Source organism: Somniosus microcephalus, chromosome 18 (assembly GCF_052327205.1).
Source record: "Somniosus microcephalus isolate GS21.2 chromosome 18, FLI_Smic_1.0, whole genome shotgun sequence".
Taxonomy (NCBI): Eukaryota; Metazoa; Chordata; class Chondrichthyes; order Squaliformes; family Somniosidae; genus Somniosus; species Somniosus microcephalus.
This window is the reverse complement of record NC_141004.1, coordinates 47512295-47530762: the sequence shown is the minus strand read 5'-3', so window position 1 is coordinate 47530762 and position 18468 is coordinate 47512295. Positions and strand designations below refer to the sequence as shown.

Here is an 18468-nt window from a genome sequence, read left to right as displayed (position 1 = left end):
ACACCAAACATATCTGGCAGTCAGAGCAAGCAATGTATGGGCTGTGTGAGGAACTGGGAAATCACCAGGAAAAATGGAGCCTCTTTCTGCGGACTGGCCCCTGATGCCCCCCAAGTCCCCACAACTAGGCCAGTCCTAGGCTGACTGTTGAAAAGACAAGCCCCAGTGTGATGTCAGTGTCAGATATATATATAATGGCCTTGGAGGGAGTGCAGCATACATTTACCAGAATAATACCCAGACTTCAAGGGTTAAGTTACAAGGAAAGATTACACAAATTAGGGTTGTATTCCCTAGAATTTAGAAGGTTAAGGGGTGATCTGATCGAAGTTTTTAAGATATTAAGGGGAACAGATAGAGTAGATGGAGAGAAACTATTTCCGCTGGTTGGGGATTCTAGGGGACATAATTTAAAAATTAGAGCCAGACCTTTCGGGAGTGAAATTAGGAAACACTTCTACACACAAAGGGTGGTAGAAGTTTGGAACTCTCTTCCGCAAACGGCAATTGATACTAGATCAATTGCTCATTTTAAATCTGAGATTGATAGCTTTTTGTTAACCAAAGGTATTAAGGAATATGGGCCAAAGGTGGGTATATGGAGTTAGGTCACAGATCAGCCATGATCTCATTGAATGGCAGAACAGGCTCAAGGGGCTGAATGGCCTTCTCCTGTTCCTATGTTCAACGCTTACAGGGATCTGCTGCTCTCTCAGCCTCATACAACAACTCCCTCCCCAACTAGTGAACCCACAGCTCCCTGCTAAGTAATGACCCTAGCCCCAGCAATCATCCCCACCCTAATTAATAGAGCTATATAACCCTCATTTTATGTATCTACAAATATTGTGAAATTTGTAACGATAGCATGTATTCTGTATCAAACCATCTCCTGAGAAAGTTCATAAACTTCTTATACAAAATGTGATTAAACGTTGGAAGGAAAATTAAATAAGTACAGACACAGATAATTAAGGGGAACATTTGTGTAGGGTTCTTCCGATCTCCCATCAGAACTTCGGTGGAAGATCAATGGAAACCCTAGAGAATCAGTAGGATTTCTCTCAATCCTCCACTGAAGTTATGGGAGGAGATCGGACGAACCCCATGGAAATTCCAGGCATAAGTATTTTGTGAAACATTCTGCTTGGAATTGCTTGGACTATGTAAGGTTCACCTGTTGAATACAATCGGTCAGATTTGAATACCTTGGGGGATTTGTTCAGTTTCCTTTGATGGTCAGGGAGAAAATTCAAAGTTTGTCTTCTTCAAAATGTTACCTGTGGTTATTTACTGATTTCATGCGATCAATGTATTGGGGAGAACCCTTGGCATGTGTGGATTGTACACTTCTATTGAAGACAGCAAGCTTGTTGGACATGAATGAGCTTTTCTTATGCTTACTTTCCATCGCAGTCTGTCACTTGGTTGCAAATTGGAGGAGATGAGAAGCTGGGGGAAGAAGGAGCAAAATATGTATATAATTGACACAAAATTTTCTTTTTCAGATTGCAAATCCAGAGGTGAAGTGCCAACCATTCCAAAGAAGGTGAGTGTACTCAATTGTTATTAATGCGTTTTAAGGAAATGCAATGAATGAAGGGTTATTATGGAGATTCTGATGTCTCAATATATGAATCTTCCCAACAGTGCTAGTCTAAGGATCCCATGCAGATCTCCTTCAGCAAAGATTGATGGTATACTTGAGAAGTACGCAAAGGCAATCCAGGTGAACAACCCAGCCACTTGCCGATACATGTGACTAGTAATCAAATGAAAAGCAGAAAACATGTAACTGGGTATAAGAATGTTTCTTGCTGCATTTATAGCTTCAGACACGTAAATGGATTTCATTTAATTATTTTTTCAGAGAAGTGATAGTACCAAGTCGAAGAAATCCCCTTCTAATTATCTGTCCCGGCCGTTAGAGGGCGTTGCAAGCAAACGGTGTGTGTTTGAGAAGGATGACACTCAAGATGCCCGTACTCGACACCTTATGACCAAAAAGGTACAGTGGGATCCTACTGTGTTTTGGGTTGGGAGGTGCACAGATGTTGCTTATAAACACACTTGCACACATGCATATAACAGGAATGGCTATTGCAACACTAAAAAAGGAATGAGTTGACACTTGATACTAATACCAAGACTTTGTTTCTATTATATTTGCATGGCAGTAGATTTGACTGTATACCAAGTACATTTGAATTTTAACTTCCTACTTTTCTTTTACAATAGAAAACAGTGTAGGGCAGACCAAACTTTCATAACTCTAAAAAGGGTTAGCAGATAATATTTTGTCCTTCCAATCTCCTTTTCTTTTAGGATTTCCCCACTTCTGTGACCTTCTTCAACCAGTAGGCCAGCAGTGGTCTACTTACTACATCTACTTCTCCACAACCATTGCTCAAAGTCATGGGGGGGCTAAATTCAGTTGATTTGCACCTCCCATTAGCACCCTAAGAGGGCGCTAATGGGGCGTAAATCAACTCGCGCCTGGGCGCGGCGCGGCTGATGCCTCCCGTGAAATTCAGCGGGAGGTTAGAGGCGGCGTTAACCGATGGGGCCACACGGTGCTGCGGCCCGGGTGATGACGTCATCGCTGTGCACAGCACCCCGCTCATGCCCCAGCTGTAATATTGGGTGGCACCCCCTGACTTACCGCCAGACACTATGTCCGACGGCGCCAGGGGGGTGGCCTACCTGCGGCCAGGGCGGCGCTAGTTAAAGGGGAGGTGGCGGGCGGCCATTTTTGTGGCTGGCCGCCTGCCAGCTCCTGCCCCCATTGCTGTCCCTGGCCCTGATGAAGCCCCCCCCGTGGGGTGCCGGCTGCTCTCCATGAGCCCGGCACTCCTCTTGAGTGCCAGGCTCATTTGCCGGCACTCCCGATCCCTGGTGGCCCAGCTGAGTGCCGGGAAGCATTGTGCTAGGCCCCACCCCTTTAAGATGAGTTTATGTATACATGATCTTTCTCTAAAAAGAGCGGTAATGCCCATGAGCTCGCTATGTTATGTGTCCTACATCACATAAAAGGGAATCCAAAAGTCTTCTATAGGCATATAAATAGTAAAACGGATAGTAAGAGTAGGGATGGGGCTGATTAGGGACCAAAAGGAGACCTATGCATGGAAGCAGAGGGCATGGCTGAGGTGCTAAATGAGTACTTTGCATCTGTCTTTACCAAGGAAGAAGATGCTGCCAAAATCACAGTAAAAGAGGAGGTAGTTGAGATACTGGGTGGGCTAAAAATGGATAAAGAGGAGGTACAAGAAAGGCTATCTGTACTTAAAGTAAATAAGTCACTAGGACTGGATGGGATGAAGCCAAGGATGCTGTGGGAAGTTAAGGTGGAAATCGCGGAGGTACTGGCTATAATCTTCCAATCCTCCTTGGATGGGGGGGTGATGCCAGAGGACTGGAGAATTGCAAATGTTACACCCTTGTTCAAAAAATGGCATAAGGATAAACCCAGCAACTACAGACCAGTCAGCTTAACCTCGGTGGTAGGGAAGCTTTTAGAAACGATAATCCAGGACAAAATTAATAGTCAATTGGACAAGTGTGGATTAATCAATGAAAGTCAGCATGGATTTGTTAAAGGCAAATCATGTTTAACTAATTGATCGAGTTTTTTGATGAGGTAACAGAGAGGGTTGATGAGGGCAATGCGGTTGACGTGGTGTACATAGACCTCCAAAAGGCGTTTGATAAAGTGCCACATAATAGGCTTGTCAGCAAAGTGGAAGCCCATGGAATAAAAGGACAGTGGCAGCATGGATACGAATTTGGCTAAGTGACAGGAAACAGAGAGTAGTGGTGAACGGTTGTTTTTCGGACTGGAGGAAGGTATACAGTGGTGTTCCACAGGGGTCGTGATTAGGACCACTGCTTTTCTTGATATATATTAGGAACATAGAAGATAGGAGCAGCAGTAGGCCATTCGGCCCCTCGAGCTTGCTCCGCCATTCAATGAGATCATGGCTGATCATCCAAACTCAGTACCCTGTCCCTGCCTTCTCCCCATATCCAAACGGCTGCAGGGCATTCTGAAAGGGGAGGGTGAACAGGCAGAGGTCGTGGTTCACATTGGAACCAACGACATAAGTAGGAAGAGGGATGAGGTCCTGCAGCAAGAATTTAGGGAGCTAGGTAGCAGATTAAAGAGTAGGACCTCAAAGGTTGTAATCTCTGGATTACTCCCGGTGCCACGTGCTAGTGAGTATAGGAATAGGAGGATAGAGCAGATGAATGCGTGGCTAATGAGTTGGTGCAGGAGGGAGGGCTTTAGTTTCCTGGATAACTGGGCCTGCTTCTGGGGAAGGTGGGACTTGTACAAGTCGGACGGGTTGCACCTGAACCAGAGCGGGACAAATATCCTTGCGGGGAGGTTTGCTAGCACTGTTCGGGGGGGTTTAAACTAAAATGGCAGGGGGTTGGGAACCTGAGCAGGGAGACAGAGGAAAGGAAAACAGGGATAAAAGCAAAAGATAGGAAAGAGAAAAACAAAAGTGGCAGTCAGAGAAATCAACGGTTTAAATCAAATGTGGCCACAGTAAATAATAATTCTAATAGGTCTAAGAGCGTTAATAAAACAAGCCTCTAGGCTTTGTGTCTTAATGCGAAGAGCATTTGTAATAAGGTGGATGAATTGACTGCACAAATAGAGGTAAACGAATATGATTTGGTTGGGATTACGGAAACATGGCTCAAGGATGGCCAAGACTGGGAACTCAACATCCCAGGGTATTCGATATTCAGGAAAGATAGGCAAAAAGGAAAGGGAGGTGGGGTAGCATTACTGGTTAAAGAAGGGATTAATACAATTGTAATGAAGGATATTAGCTCTGATGATGTGGAATCTGTATGGGTAGAATTGAGAAATACTAAGGGGAAAAAAACATTAGTCGGAGTGGTATATAGACCTCCAAACAGTAAGGCAGAGGTTGGGGATGGCATTAAAAGGGAAATTAAAGAAGTGTGCAATAAGGGTACAGCAGTCATCATGGGTGACTTTAATCTACATATAGATTGGGCCAACCAAATTAGTAACAATACTGTGGAGGAGGAATTCCTGGAGTGTTTACGGGATGGTTTCCTGGACCAATATGTCGAGGAACCAACCAGAGATCAGGCCAACTTAGACTGGGTATTATGTAACGAGAAAGGATTAATTAGCAATCTTGTTGTACGAGGCCCCTTGGGTCGGAGCGATCATAATATGATCGAATTCTTCATTAAGATGGAGAATGAAGTAGTTGACTCAGAGACAAGGGTCCTCAATTTAAATAAAGGAAACTACGATGGTCTGAGGAGCGAGTTGGGTAGGATTGATTGGGGAATGGCACTCAAAGGGTTGACGGTGGATAGGCAATGGCAAACATTCAAAGACCGAATGGATGAGCTACAGAATTTGTTTATCCCAGTTTGGCATAAAAATAAAACAAAAAGGGTGACTCAACCGTGGCTAACAAGGGAAATTAGGGATAGCATAAGATCCAAGGAGAGGACATATAAATGGGCTAGAAAAAGCAATAATCCTGAGGATTGGGAGCAGTTTAGGAGTCAACAAAGGAGGACAAAGGGATTAATTAAGAAAGGGAAAATAGAATATGAGAGTAAGCTAACAGGGAACATAAAAACTGACTGTAAAAGCTTTTATAGATATGTGAAGAGAAAAAGATTGGTGAAGTCAAGCGTAGGTCCCTTACAGTCAGAATCAGGGGAATTTATAATGGGAAACAAGGAAATGGCAGACCAACTAAATACATACTTTGGTTCTGTCTTCACAAAGGAGGACACAAATAACCTCCCAGAGATGCCGGGGAACATAGGGTCTAATGAGAGGGAGGAACTGAAAGAAATCAGTATTTGTAGGGAAATGGTGTTAGGAAAATTGATGGGACTGAAGGCCGATAAATCCCCAGGGCCTGATGGTCTACATCCCAGGGTACTTAAGGAAGTGGCCCTAGAGATAGTAGATGCATTGCTGGTCATCTTCCAGAACTCAGTAGACTCTGCAACAGTACCCATGGATTGGAGGGTAACTAATGTTACCCCACTATTCAAAAAAGGTGGTAGAGAAAAAGCAGGGAATTATAGACCGGTAAGCCTGACATCAGTAGTGGGGAAAATGCTAGAGTCTATTTTTATTTACTTATTTATTTATTTTTTTATTCATTGATGGGATGTGGGCGTCGCTGGCTAGGCCTGCATTTAGTGCCCATCCTTAATTGCCCTTGAGAAGATGGTGGTGAGCCGCCTTCTTGAACCGCTGCAGTCCATATGGTGTAGGTACACCCACAATGCTGTTAGGAAGGGAGTTCCAGGATTTTGGCCCAGCGACAGTGAAGGAATGGCGATACAGGTCCAAGTCAGGATGGTGTGTGGCTTGGAGGGGAACTTGTAGGTGGTGATGTTCCCATGTGTCTGCTGCCCTTGTCCTTCTAAGTGGTAGAGGTCGCGGGTTTGGAAGGTGCTGTTGAAGGAGCTTTGGCGAGTTGCTGCAGTGCATCTTGTAGATGGTACACACTGCAGCCACAGTGCGCCGGTGGTGGAGGGAGTGAATGTTGAAGGTGGTGGATGGAGTGCCAATCAAGCGGGCTGCTTTATTCTGAATGGTGTCGAGCTTCTTGAGTGTTGTTGGAGCTGCACTCATCTAGGCAAGTGGAGAGTATTCCATCACACTCCTGACTTGTGCCTTGTAGATGGTGGAAAGGCTTTGGGGAGTCAGGAGATGAGACACTCGCCGCAGAATTCCCAGCCTCTGGCCTGCTCTTGTAGCCACAGTATTTGTATGGCTGGTCCAGTTCAGTTTCTGATCAATGGTAACCCCCAGGATGTTGATAGTGGGGGTTTCAGCGATGGTAATGCCATTGAATGTCAAGGGGAGATGGTTAGAGTTTCGCTTGTTGGAGATGGTCATTGCCTGGCACTTGTGTGGTGCGAATGTTACTTGCCACTTGTCAGCCCAAGTCTGAATGTTGTTCAGGTCTTGCTGCATATAGACGCGGACTGCGTCAGTATCTGATGAGTCTTGAATGGTGCTGAACAGTGTGCAATCATCAGCGAACATCCCCACTTCTGACCTTATGATGGAGGGAAGGTCATTGATGAAACAGCTGAAGATGGTTGGGCCTAGGACACTGCCCTGAGGAACTCCTGCAGTGATGTCATGTGATTGAGATGAATGACCTCCAACAACCACAGCCAACATCCTTTGTGCTAGGTATGATTCCAACCAATGGAGAGTTTTCCCCTTGATTCCCATTGACTTCAGTTTTGCTAGGGCTCCTTGATGCCACACTCGATCAAATGCTGCCTTGATGTCAAGGGCAGTCACTCTCACCTCACCTCTTGAGTTCAGCTCTTTTGTCCATGTTTGGACCAAGGCTGTAATGTAACTGGTAAAATAGATAAGGGAGAACCAGTGGATGTGGTGTATTTGGACTTTCAGAAGGCTTTCGATAAGGTCCCACATAAGAGATTAGCGTGCAAAATTAAGGCAGATGGGATTGGGGGCAAGGTATTGACTTGGATAGAGAACTGGTTGGCGGACAGAAAGCAAAGATTTGGAATAAACGGGTCGTTTTCCGAGTGGCAGGCAGTGACTAGTGGGGTACCATAAGGATCGGTCCTAGGACCCCAGCTGTTCACAATATATATTAATGATCTGGACAAGGGAATTGGATGTAATATCTCCAAATTTGTAGACGACACAAAGCTGGGTGGGAGGGTAAGCTGTGAGGAGGATGTCGTGAAACTCCAGTACGATTTGGACAGGTTGGGTGATTGGGCAGAAACATGGCAAATGCACTATAATGTGGATAAATGTGAGGTTATCCACTTTGGTGGCAAAAACAGGAAGGCAGATTATTATTTGAATGGCAATAGATTGGGAGAAGGGGAAGTGCAAAGAGACCTGGGTGTTATTGTGCACCAGTCGCTGAAGGTAAGCATGCAGGTGCAGCAGGCGGTTAAGAAGGCAAATGGTATGTTGGCCTTCGTAGCAAGAGGGTTCGAGTATAAGAACAAGGATGTCTTGCTGCAGTTGTACAGGGCCTTGGTGAGACTGCACCTTGAGTACTGTGTGCAGTTTTGGTCACCTTACCTGAGGAAGGACGTTCTTGCCATGGAGGGAGTGCAGCGAAGATTCACCAGGCTGATACCTGGGATGGCAGGAATGACGTACGAGGAGAGATTGTGTCGATTGGGCTTATACTCACTGGAGTTTAGAAGATTGAGAGGGGATCTCATCGAAACCTATAAAATTCTGTCAGGTCTGGACAGACTAGATGCAGAAAGGATGTTTCTGATGGCCGGGGAGTCCAGAACTAGGGGTCATAGTCTAAGGATAAGGGGTAAGCCATTTAGGACTGAAATGAGGAGGAATTTCTTCACCCAGAGAGTGGTGAACCTGTGGAATTCTCTGCCACAGAGGGCGGTGGAGGCCAGTTCATTAAATATATTCAAGCAAGAGCTGGATATATTTCTTGAGGCTAAAGGGATCAAGGGATATGGGGAGAAGGCAAGAACAGCGTACTGAGTTTGGGTGATCAGCCATGATCTCATTGAATGGCGGAGCAGGCTCGAAGGGCCGAATGGCCTACCCCTGCTCCTATCTTCTATGTTTCTATGTTTCTATGATCCCTTTAGCCTCAAGAAATATATCTAACTCCTTCTTGAATGTATTTAATGAATTGGCCTCAGCTGCCTTCTGCGATAGAGAATTCCACAGGTTCACCACTCTCTGGGTGAAGAAATTCCTCCTCATCTCTGTCCTAAATGGCTTACCCCTTATCTTTAGACTGTGATCCCTGGTTCTGGACTCCCCCGCCATCGGGAACATCCTTCCTGCATCTAGTCTGTCTAGTCCTGTTAGAATTTTATAAGTTTCAATGAGATCCCCACTCATTCTCTAAACTCCAGCGAGTATAAGCCCAATCGACACAGTCTCTCCTCATACGTCATTCCTGCCATCCCAGGTATCAGTCTGGTGAATCTTCGCTGCACTCCCTCCATGGCATGAACATCCTTCCTCAGATAAGGTGACCAAAACTGCACACAATACTCAAGGTGTGGCCTCACCAAGGCCCTGTACAACTGCAGCAAGACATCCTTATTCCTGTACTCAAACCCTCTCGCTATGAAGGCCAACATACCATTTGCCTTCTTAACCGCCTGCTGCACCTGCATGCTTACTGTATTGATTTCTTTGTGGGTTCAATGACGAGACATTTATGAAAGAGAATGTCTTTTAATCTAAAGTCTGTTCAACTCTTTATACAGCATTTCAGGAGAAACCCTGCTAGTGATGCATCTAGAACGAAACTGAAACTAAACTAGACTGCCTTGCTTGTCTCGGTCACATGCCCTCTGCTGGTCAGGCACAAGCAATCAATTCATGCAAACATGCTGATAAGGCATCATAATCAAACAGGCAAATACCATCTCTATTTGCTGATATCATTACATCTCCTTTTCTTAAAACAAAAGTATTTTACTTTTAACTAACAACATGTTTTCTTTGTATTAATCTGCATTTTAACTGCAACACTTAATGAACTTACATTATCATTATCATGATCAAGGTTTTTTCACCTTGCTTTGTGTGTTCACATGAACTATGTCAATACACTAGAACTTGAAGAAAGAATAAGATAACATTACTTCCTTCTATAACAATAGTCCTTAAATTTGCTCAATGAGTCTCTCAGGAGGCTTCACGTGTCTTGAGGATTTTCTGATTGATTGTCCTTGAATCCGAGTTGTTGCCTCAGATGATGTGTTCTCAGCTGTGTGATCAGGTTGTTCAACAGTATCAGTCTCTTGACCTGCTGTGGCTGGTCCCATGAGAAGGTCTCGATGATTTCTTCTCAGAACAGCACCCTCATCTGTCTGAATGGTGTATGATCTTGGTTGAACTTCACTCAGGACAGTTCCCTTCTGAGTCCATGTGTTTGTTTTGTCTTTCAACCTTACTTGGTCACCAGTGTGGAGTTCAGGTAGGTTTTGTGTTCCTCTGTCATAGTAGTACTTTTGCTTTTCTTTCTGTTGTTCGTTGAACTTCCTCACTTTCTCCCCCTCTTTTGTTTTCAGGAGGTTCTCCGGGATGGGTAGGTTTGACCTTAGCCGACGTCCCATCAGGAGTTGGGCTGGTGACATACCACACTCGAGCGGCGTTGTGCGGTATACAAGCATGCTTTGGTAGAAGTCAGTTCCACTGTCTTTTGCCTTGTACATCAGTCTTTTCACTGTCTGGACCGATTTTTCCACTAGTCCATTGGACTGTGGATAGTGAGGACTTGACGTTGTGTGGACAAAGTCCCACTCTTTGGCAAAGTGTCGGAAACTTGCATTGTAAAACTGAGGTCCATTGTCTGTGAAGACCTCGCTTGCCACGCCATGTCTGGAGAATATGGCTTTCATACATGTTATCACAGCATCTGCAGTGGTGGTGTGCAGTCTACAAACCTTTGGATACAGGGAGTAATAGTCTGTGACTACAAGATAGTCCTTCCCTTGACATACGAATAGGTCAGCGCCTACCTTCTGGTAAGGTCTGTCTGGCGCTGGGTGTGGCTTTAGTGGTTCTACCGGATTGCTTGCTCGATATTTCAGGCATATTGTGCAGTTTGACACCTCATTTGTCACATCTTGGTTGATTCGTGGCCAGTACATCACCTCTCGTGCTCTTTTCTTACACTTTTCGATTCCCAGATGTCCTCCATGGATCTTTTTTAACATCTCTTTTCTCAGACTCTTTGGGATAACTATTTTACTTCCTTTGTAGATGATGTCTTCGACCACTGATAGTTCTGCCCTGCAGTTCCAGTACTCTGCCATGTCAGGTGAGCAGTCTTGCTTCATGTTGGGCCATCCATCCAAGATGCTTTTCCTCAGTCGTCTCATTGTTTCATCTTTGTTTGTCTCATTCTTTATGAGCTCCATTTTTGCATCTGCTATGGGCAGTGCACTTGTGATCATGTCCACGTAGGCATTCACTTTTTCATCCATTGTGGTGTTTGCGGGCTCACTTGGGTCTACAGCTCTGGACAACGTGTCTGCTGTATACATCAGCTTACCCGGTGTGTACGCAACATTCAGTGTTTAGCGTTGCAGCCTGATCATCATTCTTTGTATTCTAAGCGGACAGCTATTTAGTGGCTTTTGGAACAATGCAATCAAGGGCTTATGGTCAGTCTCTACACTGATTGCTTGTCCTGCCACAAACTGGTGAAATCTTTCACAGGCGTATGTGATGCTGAGCAGCTCCTTTTCTATTTGAGCATATCGCGTCTCCGCGTCTGTCATTGAGCGCGATGCATATGCAATAGGTTGCCAGTAGTCATATTGTTGCAGAAGAACGGCACCGAGCCCACTCTGTGATGCATCTGATGATATCTTGATGGGTCTCGCTGGGTCATAAAACCTCAAAACTGGTTCCTCTGTGAGCAGTTTCTTTAGATCGCTGCATGACTTCTCATGCTCATGATTCCATTCCCATTCTATGTTCTTTTCAGTTAGTCTTCTCAGTGGCACCATCTTTTCTGAGAGGTTGGATATGAATTTCCCCATGTAGTTGATCATTCCATTAAACCTCTGCACGTCCTTTTTGCATTGTGGCTTTGGCATATTCTCAATGGCGGACACCTTTCTGGGATCTGGTCTGATGCCCTCACTGCTAAGGATATCTCCCACGAATGTCAGTTCTGTCACCCCGAGCTGGCATTTCTCTCTATTCAGCTTCAGGTTTGTTTTCCTTGTTGCTTCCAGCACTTTTTTCAGTCTCTCGTCATGCTCAGTTCTCGTGGTTCCCCATACTATGATGTCATCCATTGATGTATCAACTCCCTCCAGGTGCTCATAGATCATATGGATAGTTTTGTGATACACTTCAGGAGCTGAGGCAATGCCAAATGGTAACCTTAGGAATCTGTATCTGCCAAATGGACTGTTGAACGTGCACAGTCTTGAACTTGCTTCGTCCAATTTCATCTGCCAAAATCCTGATGATGCATCTAACTTGCTGAAATACTTTGCATTTGCAAACTGTGCCATGATTTCCTCATGTGTAGGAAGCTTGAAGTGCTCTCTCTTTATTGCTCTGTTTAGATCTCTTGGATCCAGGCAAATTCTGAGCTTTCCATTCTTTTTGTCCACTACGACGAGGGAACTCACCCACTCAGTTGGCTCATCTATCTTCTGAATCACGTTCCGGCTTTCCATCCTGTCCAACTCTGCCTTCAGTTGCTTTTGAAGAGCAAACGGAACTTTTCTGCATGGATGTATGACCGGTGTCATACTTTTATCTACTCTGATCGTGTGTTCTCCTGGAATGCAGCCTAGACCCTTAAATAGGTCATTGTACTCTTTCATGAATTCATCATAGACTGTCTCTCCTTCGCTTTCCACAACGAGGACTCTCTTTACCAGGTTCAGTCTCTCACAGGCTTTTAAACCTAGAATGGCTTGCACATCCTTTGGCACCACGATTAATGCTAGCGTGTGGTCTCTGTCCTGTGTGTTACTTTGGCAATGCATCTTCCTTTCACTGGTATATCAGTACCTGAGTATCCTGTCACTTTCACTTTTATTCCATGTATCTTTGATCTGGGTCTAATTTTCTTAAAATCAGTCTCTGATATCACATTAACTTGTGCTCCAGTATCCAATTTAAATGGAATGCGTATGTCATTCACTTTTAGTGTCAACATCCAGTTTCTTTCTTCTTTTTTGTTTTCAGACACAACATTTACATAGAACTCCTCTATGTCGCTTTCATCTACTGCATGGACCTTGCTTTGTTGCATTTGGTTCTTACAGCAATGGGCATAATGGTTGTTCTTGTTGCAACTATTGCATGTTTTACCATATGCTGGACACTTTCTTGGTGGATGCTGTGTACTGCATCAACTACATGACTTTCGATTGTTCCTTTCATTTTCGTTCGCTGGCCACGCCTCTTTTTTCACATTGGCGCTCTTTTTGTTAAACGGTTTGTGTCTGTTCTTACTCACTGCATCCACGTTGCATCTACTGTCACTGAACAGCTCCTTTGCCTGCAACTTCACAGTCTCTGTAGCCCTACACAGTGCTATGGCTTTTCCCAGGTCTAGATCTTGCTCTCTTAGCAGTCTTTCCCTTAGACCATTATCCGGAATACCACACACCAGTCTGTCTTTTATCAGCGAGTCTGTCAGTCCCCCAAATTCACATGATTTGCTTCGGTTTCTCAGTTCAGTCACATACTGATCAATAGTCTCACCCGTTTTCTGAACACATGTGAAAAATCTGTGCCTCTCAAACATCACGTTACGTTTAGGTATGCAGTAGGCCTCAAATTGTTCCATTATTTTATCTAGCTTCATTTTGTCTCCATCAGCAGCGAATGTGAAGTTATTATACACCTCCAGCGCTTCATCACCCACGACATGTAAGAACAGTGACAATTTCTTTTTATTACTTTTCTCGTCAGCTCCGATTGCCGCTAAATACAACCCCACACGTTGTTTGAACCTCCTCCAATTTTCAGCCACATTACCTGTTAACTGAAGCTTCGCCGGTGGGTGTAATCCTTCCATTTTTCACTTCGTTAGCTATTCTCTAATGGTAAGTAACGATGTTTTCTTTTGGCTTGCTAATCTGTGGAGAGCTGATTTAACTTCAGATTTTTCCTCTTCATCTCTTTCAATCACTTCTGATACCATGTATTGATTTCTTTGTGGGTTCAATGACGAGACATTTATGAAAGAGAATGTCTTTTAATCTAAAGTCTGTTCAACTCTTTATACAGCATTTCAGGAGACACCCTGCTAGTGATGCATCTAGAACGAAACGGAAACTAAACTAGACTGCCTTGCTTGTCTCGGTCACATGCCCTCTGCTGGTCAGGCACAAGCAATCAATACATGCAAACATGCTGATAAAGCATCATAATCAAACAGGCAAATACCATCTCTATTTGCTGATATCATTACACTTACCTTCAGCGACTGGTGCACAAGGACACCCAGGTCTCGTTGCACTTCCCCTTCTCCCAATCTATTGCCGTTCAGATAATAATCTGCCTTCCTGTTTTTGCCACCAAAGTGGATAACCTCGCATTTATCCACATTATACTGCATCTGCCATGCATCTGCCCAATCACCCAACCTGTCCAAATCATACTGGATTAATGACTTGGATTTGGAATTTCAAACTTTGCAGATGACACAAAACTTGGAATTATAATGAACAGTGAGGAGGATAGTGATAGACTTCAAGAGGACATAGACAGGCTGGTGGAATGGGCAGACACGTGGCAGATGAAATTTAATGCAGAAAAGTGCGAACAGATACATTTTGGTAGGAAGAACGAGGAGAGGCAATATAAATTGAAGGGTACAATCCTAAAGGGGGTGCATGAACAGAGAGACCTGGGGGTATATGTGCACAAATCGTTGAAGGTGGCAGGGCAGGTTGAGATAGTGGTTAAAAAAGCATAAGGGATCCTGAGCTTCATAAATAGAGGCATAGAGTACAAAAGCAAGGAAGTAATGATGAACCTTTGCAAAACACTGGTCCGACCTCAACTGGAGTATTGTGTCCGATTATGGGCACCGCACTTTAGGAAGGATATGGAGGCCTCAGAGAGGGTGCAGAAAAGATTTACAAGAATGGTTCCAGGGATGAGGGACTTCAGTTACATGGATAGACTGGAGAAGCTGGGGTTGTCCTCCTTAGAGCAGAGAAGGTTGAGAGGAGTTTTGATAGAGGTGTTCAAAACCATGAGGGGTCTAGACAGAGTAGATAGAGATAAACTGTTCCCATTGGCAGAAGGGTTCAGAACCAGAGGACACAGATTTAAGGGGATTTGCAGAAGAACCAAAGGTGACATGTGGAAAAAAAAATTTACGCAGCGAGTGGTTAGGATCTGGAATGCACTGCCTAAGATGGTGGTGGAGGCAGATTCAATCATGGCTTTCAAAAGGGAATTGGATAAGTACTTGAAGGAAATTTTTTTTGCAGGGCTACGGGGAAAGGGTGGGGGAGTGGGACTAGCTGAAGTGCTTTTGCAGAGAGCCGGCACGGGCTCGACGGGCCAAATGGCCTCCTTCTGTGCTGTAACCATTCTATGATTCTATCATACTGAGAGCCCTATGCAAAACTATAAAGATACACCATGCTAAAAAATGACTCTCTGATGTACGTTGTGGTAAGTAGTGACTTTCTGCAGTAAATGTAACATGTAACACGTGACATTTACACTGAGAGATGCATAAACAAGAAAGGGCCGAATGCCCTGACCCTTGACCCAAGAAACACTTATTGCCCTGGGTACAAAGGTCACTCAAAAAGGAGCAAAGACTTGCTTCGCTGGGTCTCCAGCCCTTTTCCATTGCCCTAGAATTTCCCGGGCTTCCCTAGGGGTGTGGTGGGCAGAGCTGGACCTGTGTCTGCAGTAGGATGGGGGAGTGGGACTAGCTGAATTGCTCTTGCAGAGCGCCAGCATGGGCTCGACAGGCCAAATGGCCTCCTACTGTGCTGTAATGATTCTATGATTCTACCATGAGATTCTCATCAACAGCAGCTTGTATTTATATAGAATCTTTAACATAGGAAAGCACCCCAAGGCGCTTCATAGAAGCACAATCAGACAAATATTAATATCGAGCCAAAGAAGGAGATATTAGGGTTGACTAAATGTTTGGTCAGAAATAGGTTTTAAGAAGGGTCTTAATGGAGAGAGAGGTGGAGAGGCAGGACATTAAGAACAGGAGTAGGCCATTCAGCCCCTCTGGCATACTCTGCCATTCAATTAAATCATGGCTGATCTGCACCTCAACTTCACTTTCCCGCCTTTGTTCCATATCCCTTGATAACCTTACCTATGAAAAATCTATCTATCTCAGTCATGAAAGCTCCAATTGTCACAGCATCCGCAGCCTATTAGGGGAAGGAGTTACAAATTTCTACTACCTTTTGTGTAAAAAAAGTGCTTCCTGATTTCACTCCTGAATGTCCTAGCTCTAATTTTAAGATTGGGCCGTATTTTCCGGTCGGAGGCTTCCCGCGTGCGGAGGCCTCTGATCTGGAAAAATTCTACGGACTTACCTGAGGGCTCCCGAGGTCCAGACACTTCCGCTCCTGGGCCTCTCCAACCCCAAGTGCGCAGGGCCCACGTATCCCAGAGGCGCAGACGGTTCTCAAGCGTCCTTGGGATCACGTGAGCCATGGGAAGCCAATAGGGGAAGGGAAGCCCCTTCACACACTTGACAGATAGACCTGTCAAATATATGAATGGAGATCACCCCAAAAACACTGTAAAACATTAAATATATATTTTTTAAATCACATTTTTAAAATGAGTTGAAGTTACAATAAATGAAATATTTTAAATAAAAATTAAATTTTTTGAAAAAAATAATTGACGTTTTTTATGGGGCTAAAAATAAACTTACCTTTTTTTAAAAGTATTTTTAAATGATAAATGAGTGAAAAAAATGTTTTAAACTTTTTTCAACTGCTTTTACCAGGCGTAAGATTTCTAAGGGTTTTCAGCGGGCGGAGGTTCTGCAGAAAGCGGAACTCTCCACCCGCAGAGGCCCTTCTCTAGGGCAGGCATCCGATCTGTCAAGAGCATTCTTGACAGATCGGAAATGCCGGTTTTCAGCGCATGCGCTTGGCATGCCTGAAACCGGCATTTCCGATGTCCCTACGGGTGTGTACACAGCGCGTACCCACCCGTAGGGATCAGAATATCCAGCCCATTATGTTCCCTTGTTCTTGATTCCCCCACCGGAGGAAATAGTTTCTCTGTATCTTCCCTATCAAATCCTTTAATCTGCTAAACACCTTGATTAGAACGCCCCTGAAACTCCGACACTCAAATGAATTACAAGCCAGTTTTGTGTATCCTGTCCTCAGAATTTAACTTTCTAAGCACTGGTATCATTCTGGTGAATCTGCGCTGTTCCTCCTCCAAGGCCAATACATCCTTCTTAAGGTGCAATTCCCAAAACTGAGTGCAGTCCTCCAGATGGGGTCTGACCAAGGCTCTATACAACTGAAGCATAACTTCCTCTCGTTTGTATTCCAGTCCACTTGAGATAGAGGCCAACATTCCATTAGCCTTTTTGATTGTTTTTTGTTCTTACCTACTGGTTTTTAATGATTTATGTACTTGAACTCTTAAATCTCTTTGTAGTTCCTAGTTTCTCAACATTTAGGGAATACTCTGATTTATCTTTTTTGATCCAAATTGGATGACCTCATATTTTCTCACATTAAACTCCATTTGGCATAATTTTGCCCACTCACTTAATCAGTCTATGTCCCTTTGCAACTTGCTGTTCCCATCTTAATTACTTAGGGCTGGATTTTGTCAATGGAGACATGCTGGAGGCGGGACTTCTGGTTTCCGGGTTTCAATCCCACCCCCAGCGACGTCTGACCAACCCATGCTATTTTCCCTTGATTGACCTCGCCCAGCGGGTTTACCAGCCAATTAAGGGAAAGCTGGTGACAGATGATGTCAGTGTATGATGCTTCATCTGTCAAAACAATTTTGACAGATGAAGGGCAGGATTTTCATTGGGCCGTGGAGTCGGGATTGGAGGCGTGGGGGGGGGGTTTAAAATCTCAAAATCAGGGGTCCCGACCACATCCCGCACCCAAACCCGCCTCCATGCCAGTTTCAAAGGAGGCGGGTACCCACCCCGCACTGGGACCTGCTTACCCGAGGCGGGAAGGGGATTAGTGCCAATTAACTGCCTGTTAACAGGTAGTTAACAGGTAGTTAACAGGTAGTTAACAGGCAGTTTTTAGCCTAATCCCTATTTTTAAGGTTGAAGTGTGGGATTCCCGATGGCTCCAAACCACGCCAAGTTAGAGGAGGCGGGCTGTCGGGTTGAAGGACTTGGAAGGGTCGAGGTGTCAGTGTTCGGGTGAGTGATGTGTGCATGAGTGCAAAGGTAAGTGTATTTGGTGTGTCTAAAGTGATTAAATATGTTTTACATACCTTTTCTTACCTTTCAGCCTTCCTTCCTTTTGGCCTCGGGAGTCCCTCATCTAACCGGCACAGAAAGCACAATGGCTGCGAACTGTCAAAAGTGACAGCCTGCAGCTTTCTGTGCAGGAGAGATTTCTAACTGAGCCTGTGGAGACGGACTCATGTTAGAAGTAAGACTATCAGTGTTTGACAGCTTCAAGCAGCTGTGAAACACTGATATTTCATCTGTCAAAGCCTCTTAACAGATGAAATTTTAGTCTGTGACGTCACCTGTTGCTGGGTGAACATAAGAACATAAGAACATAAGAAATAGGAGCAGGAGTAGGCCAATCGGCCCCTCGAGCCTGCTCCACCATTCAATAAGATCATGGCTGATCTGATCCTAACCTCAAATCTTCGATCACTCTCCATCCCACCCGAACCCATGTGATCTCCCGGGAGAGGCGAAAAACCAGATAAAAAACCCAATGGCCAATTTG

At 44.6% G+C, this 18468-nt stretch overlaps 1 protein-coding gene across 6 annotated transcripts in view; it reads left to right on the top strand.

The window, feature by feature from the left end:
* Positions 1-18468, top strand: part of LOC147105258 (uncharacterized) — a 159091-nt gene that overhangs the window by 99881 nt on the left and 40742 nt on the right. For all 6 annotated transcript variants that reach the window (XM_086011431.1, XM_086011433.1, XM_086011432.1 and 3 more), the window contains 3 exons: positions 1509-1549; positions 1651-1729; positions 1871-2008. In XM_086011431.1, the coding sequence (XP_085867557.1) occupies positions 1509-1549; positions 1651-1729; positions 1871-2008 (258 nt within the window). The remainder of the gene's footprint in view (positions 1-1508; positions 1550-1650; positions 1730-1870; positions 2009-18468) is intronic.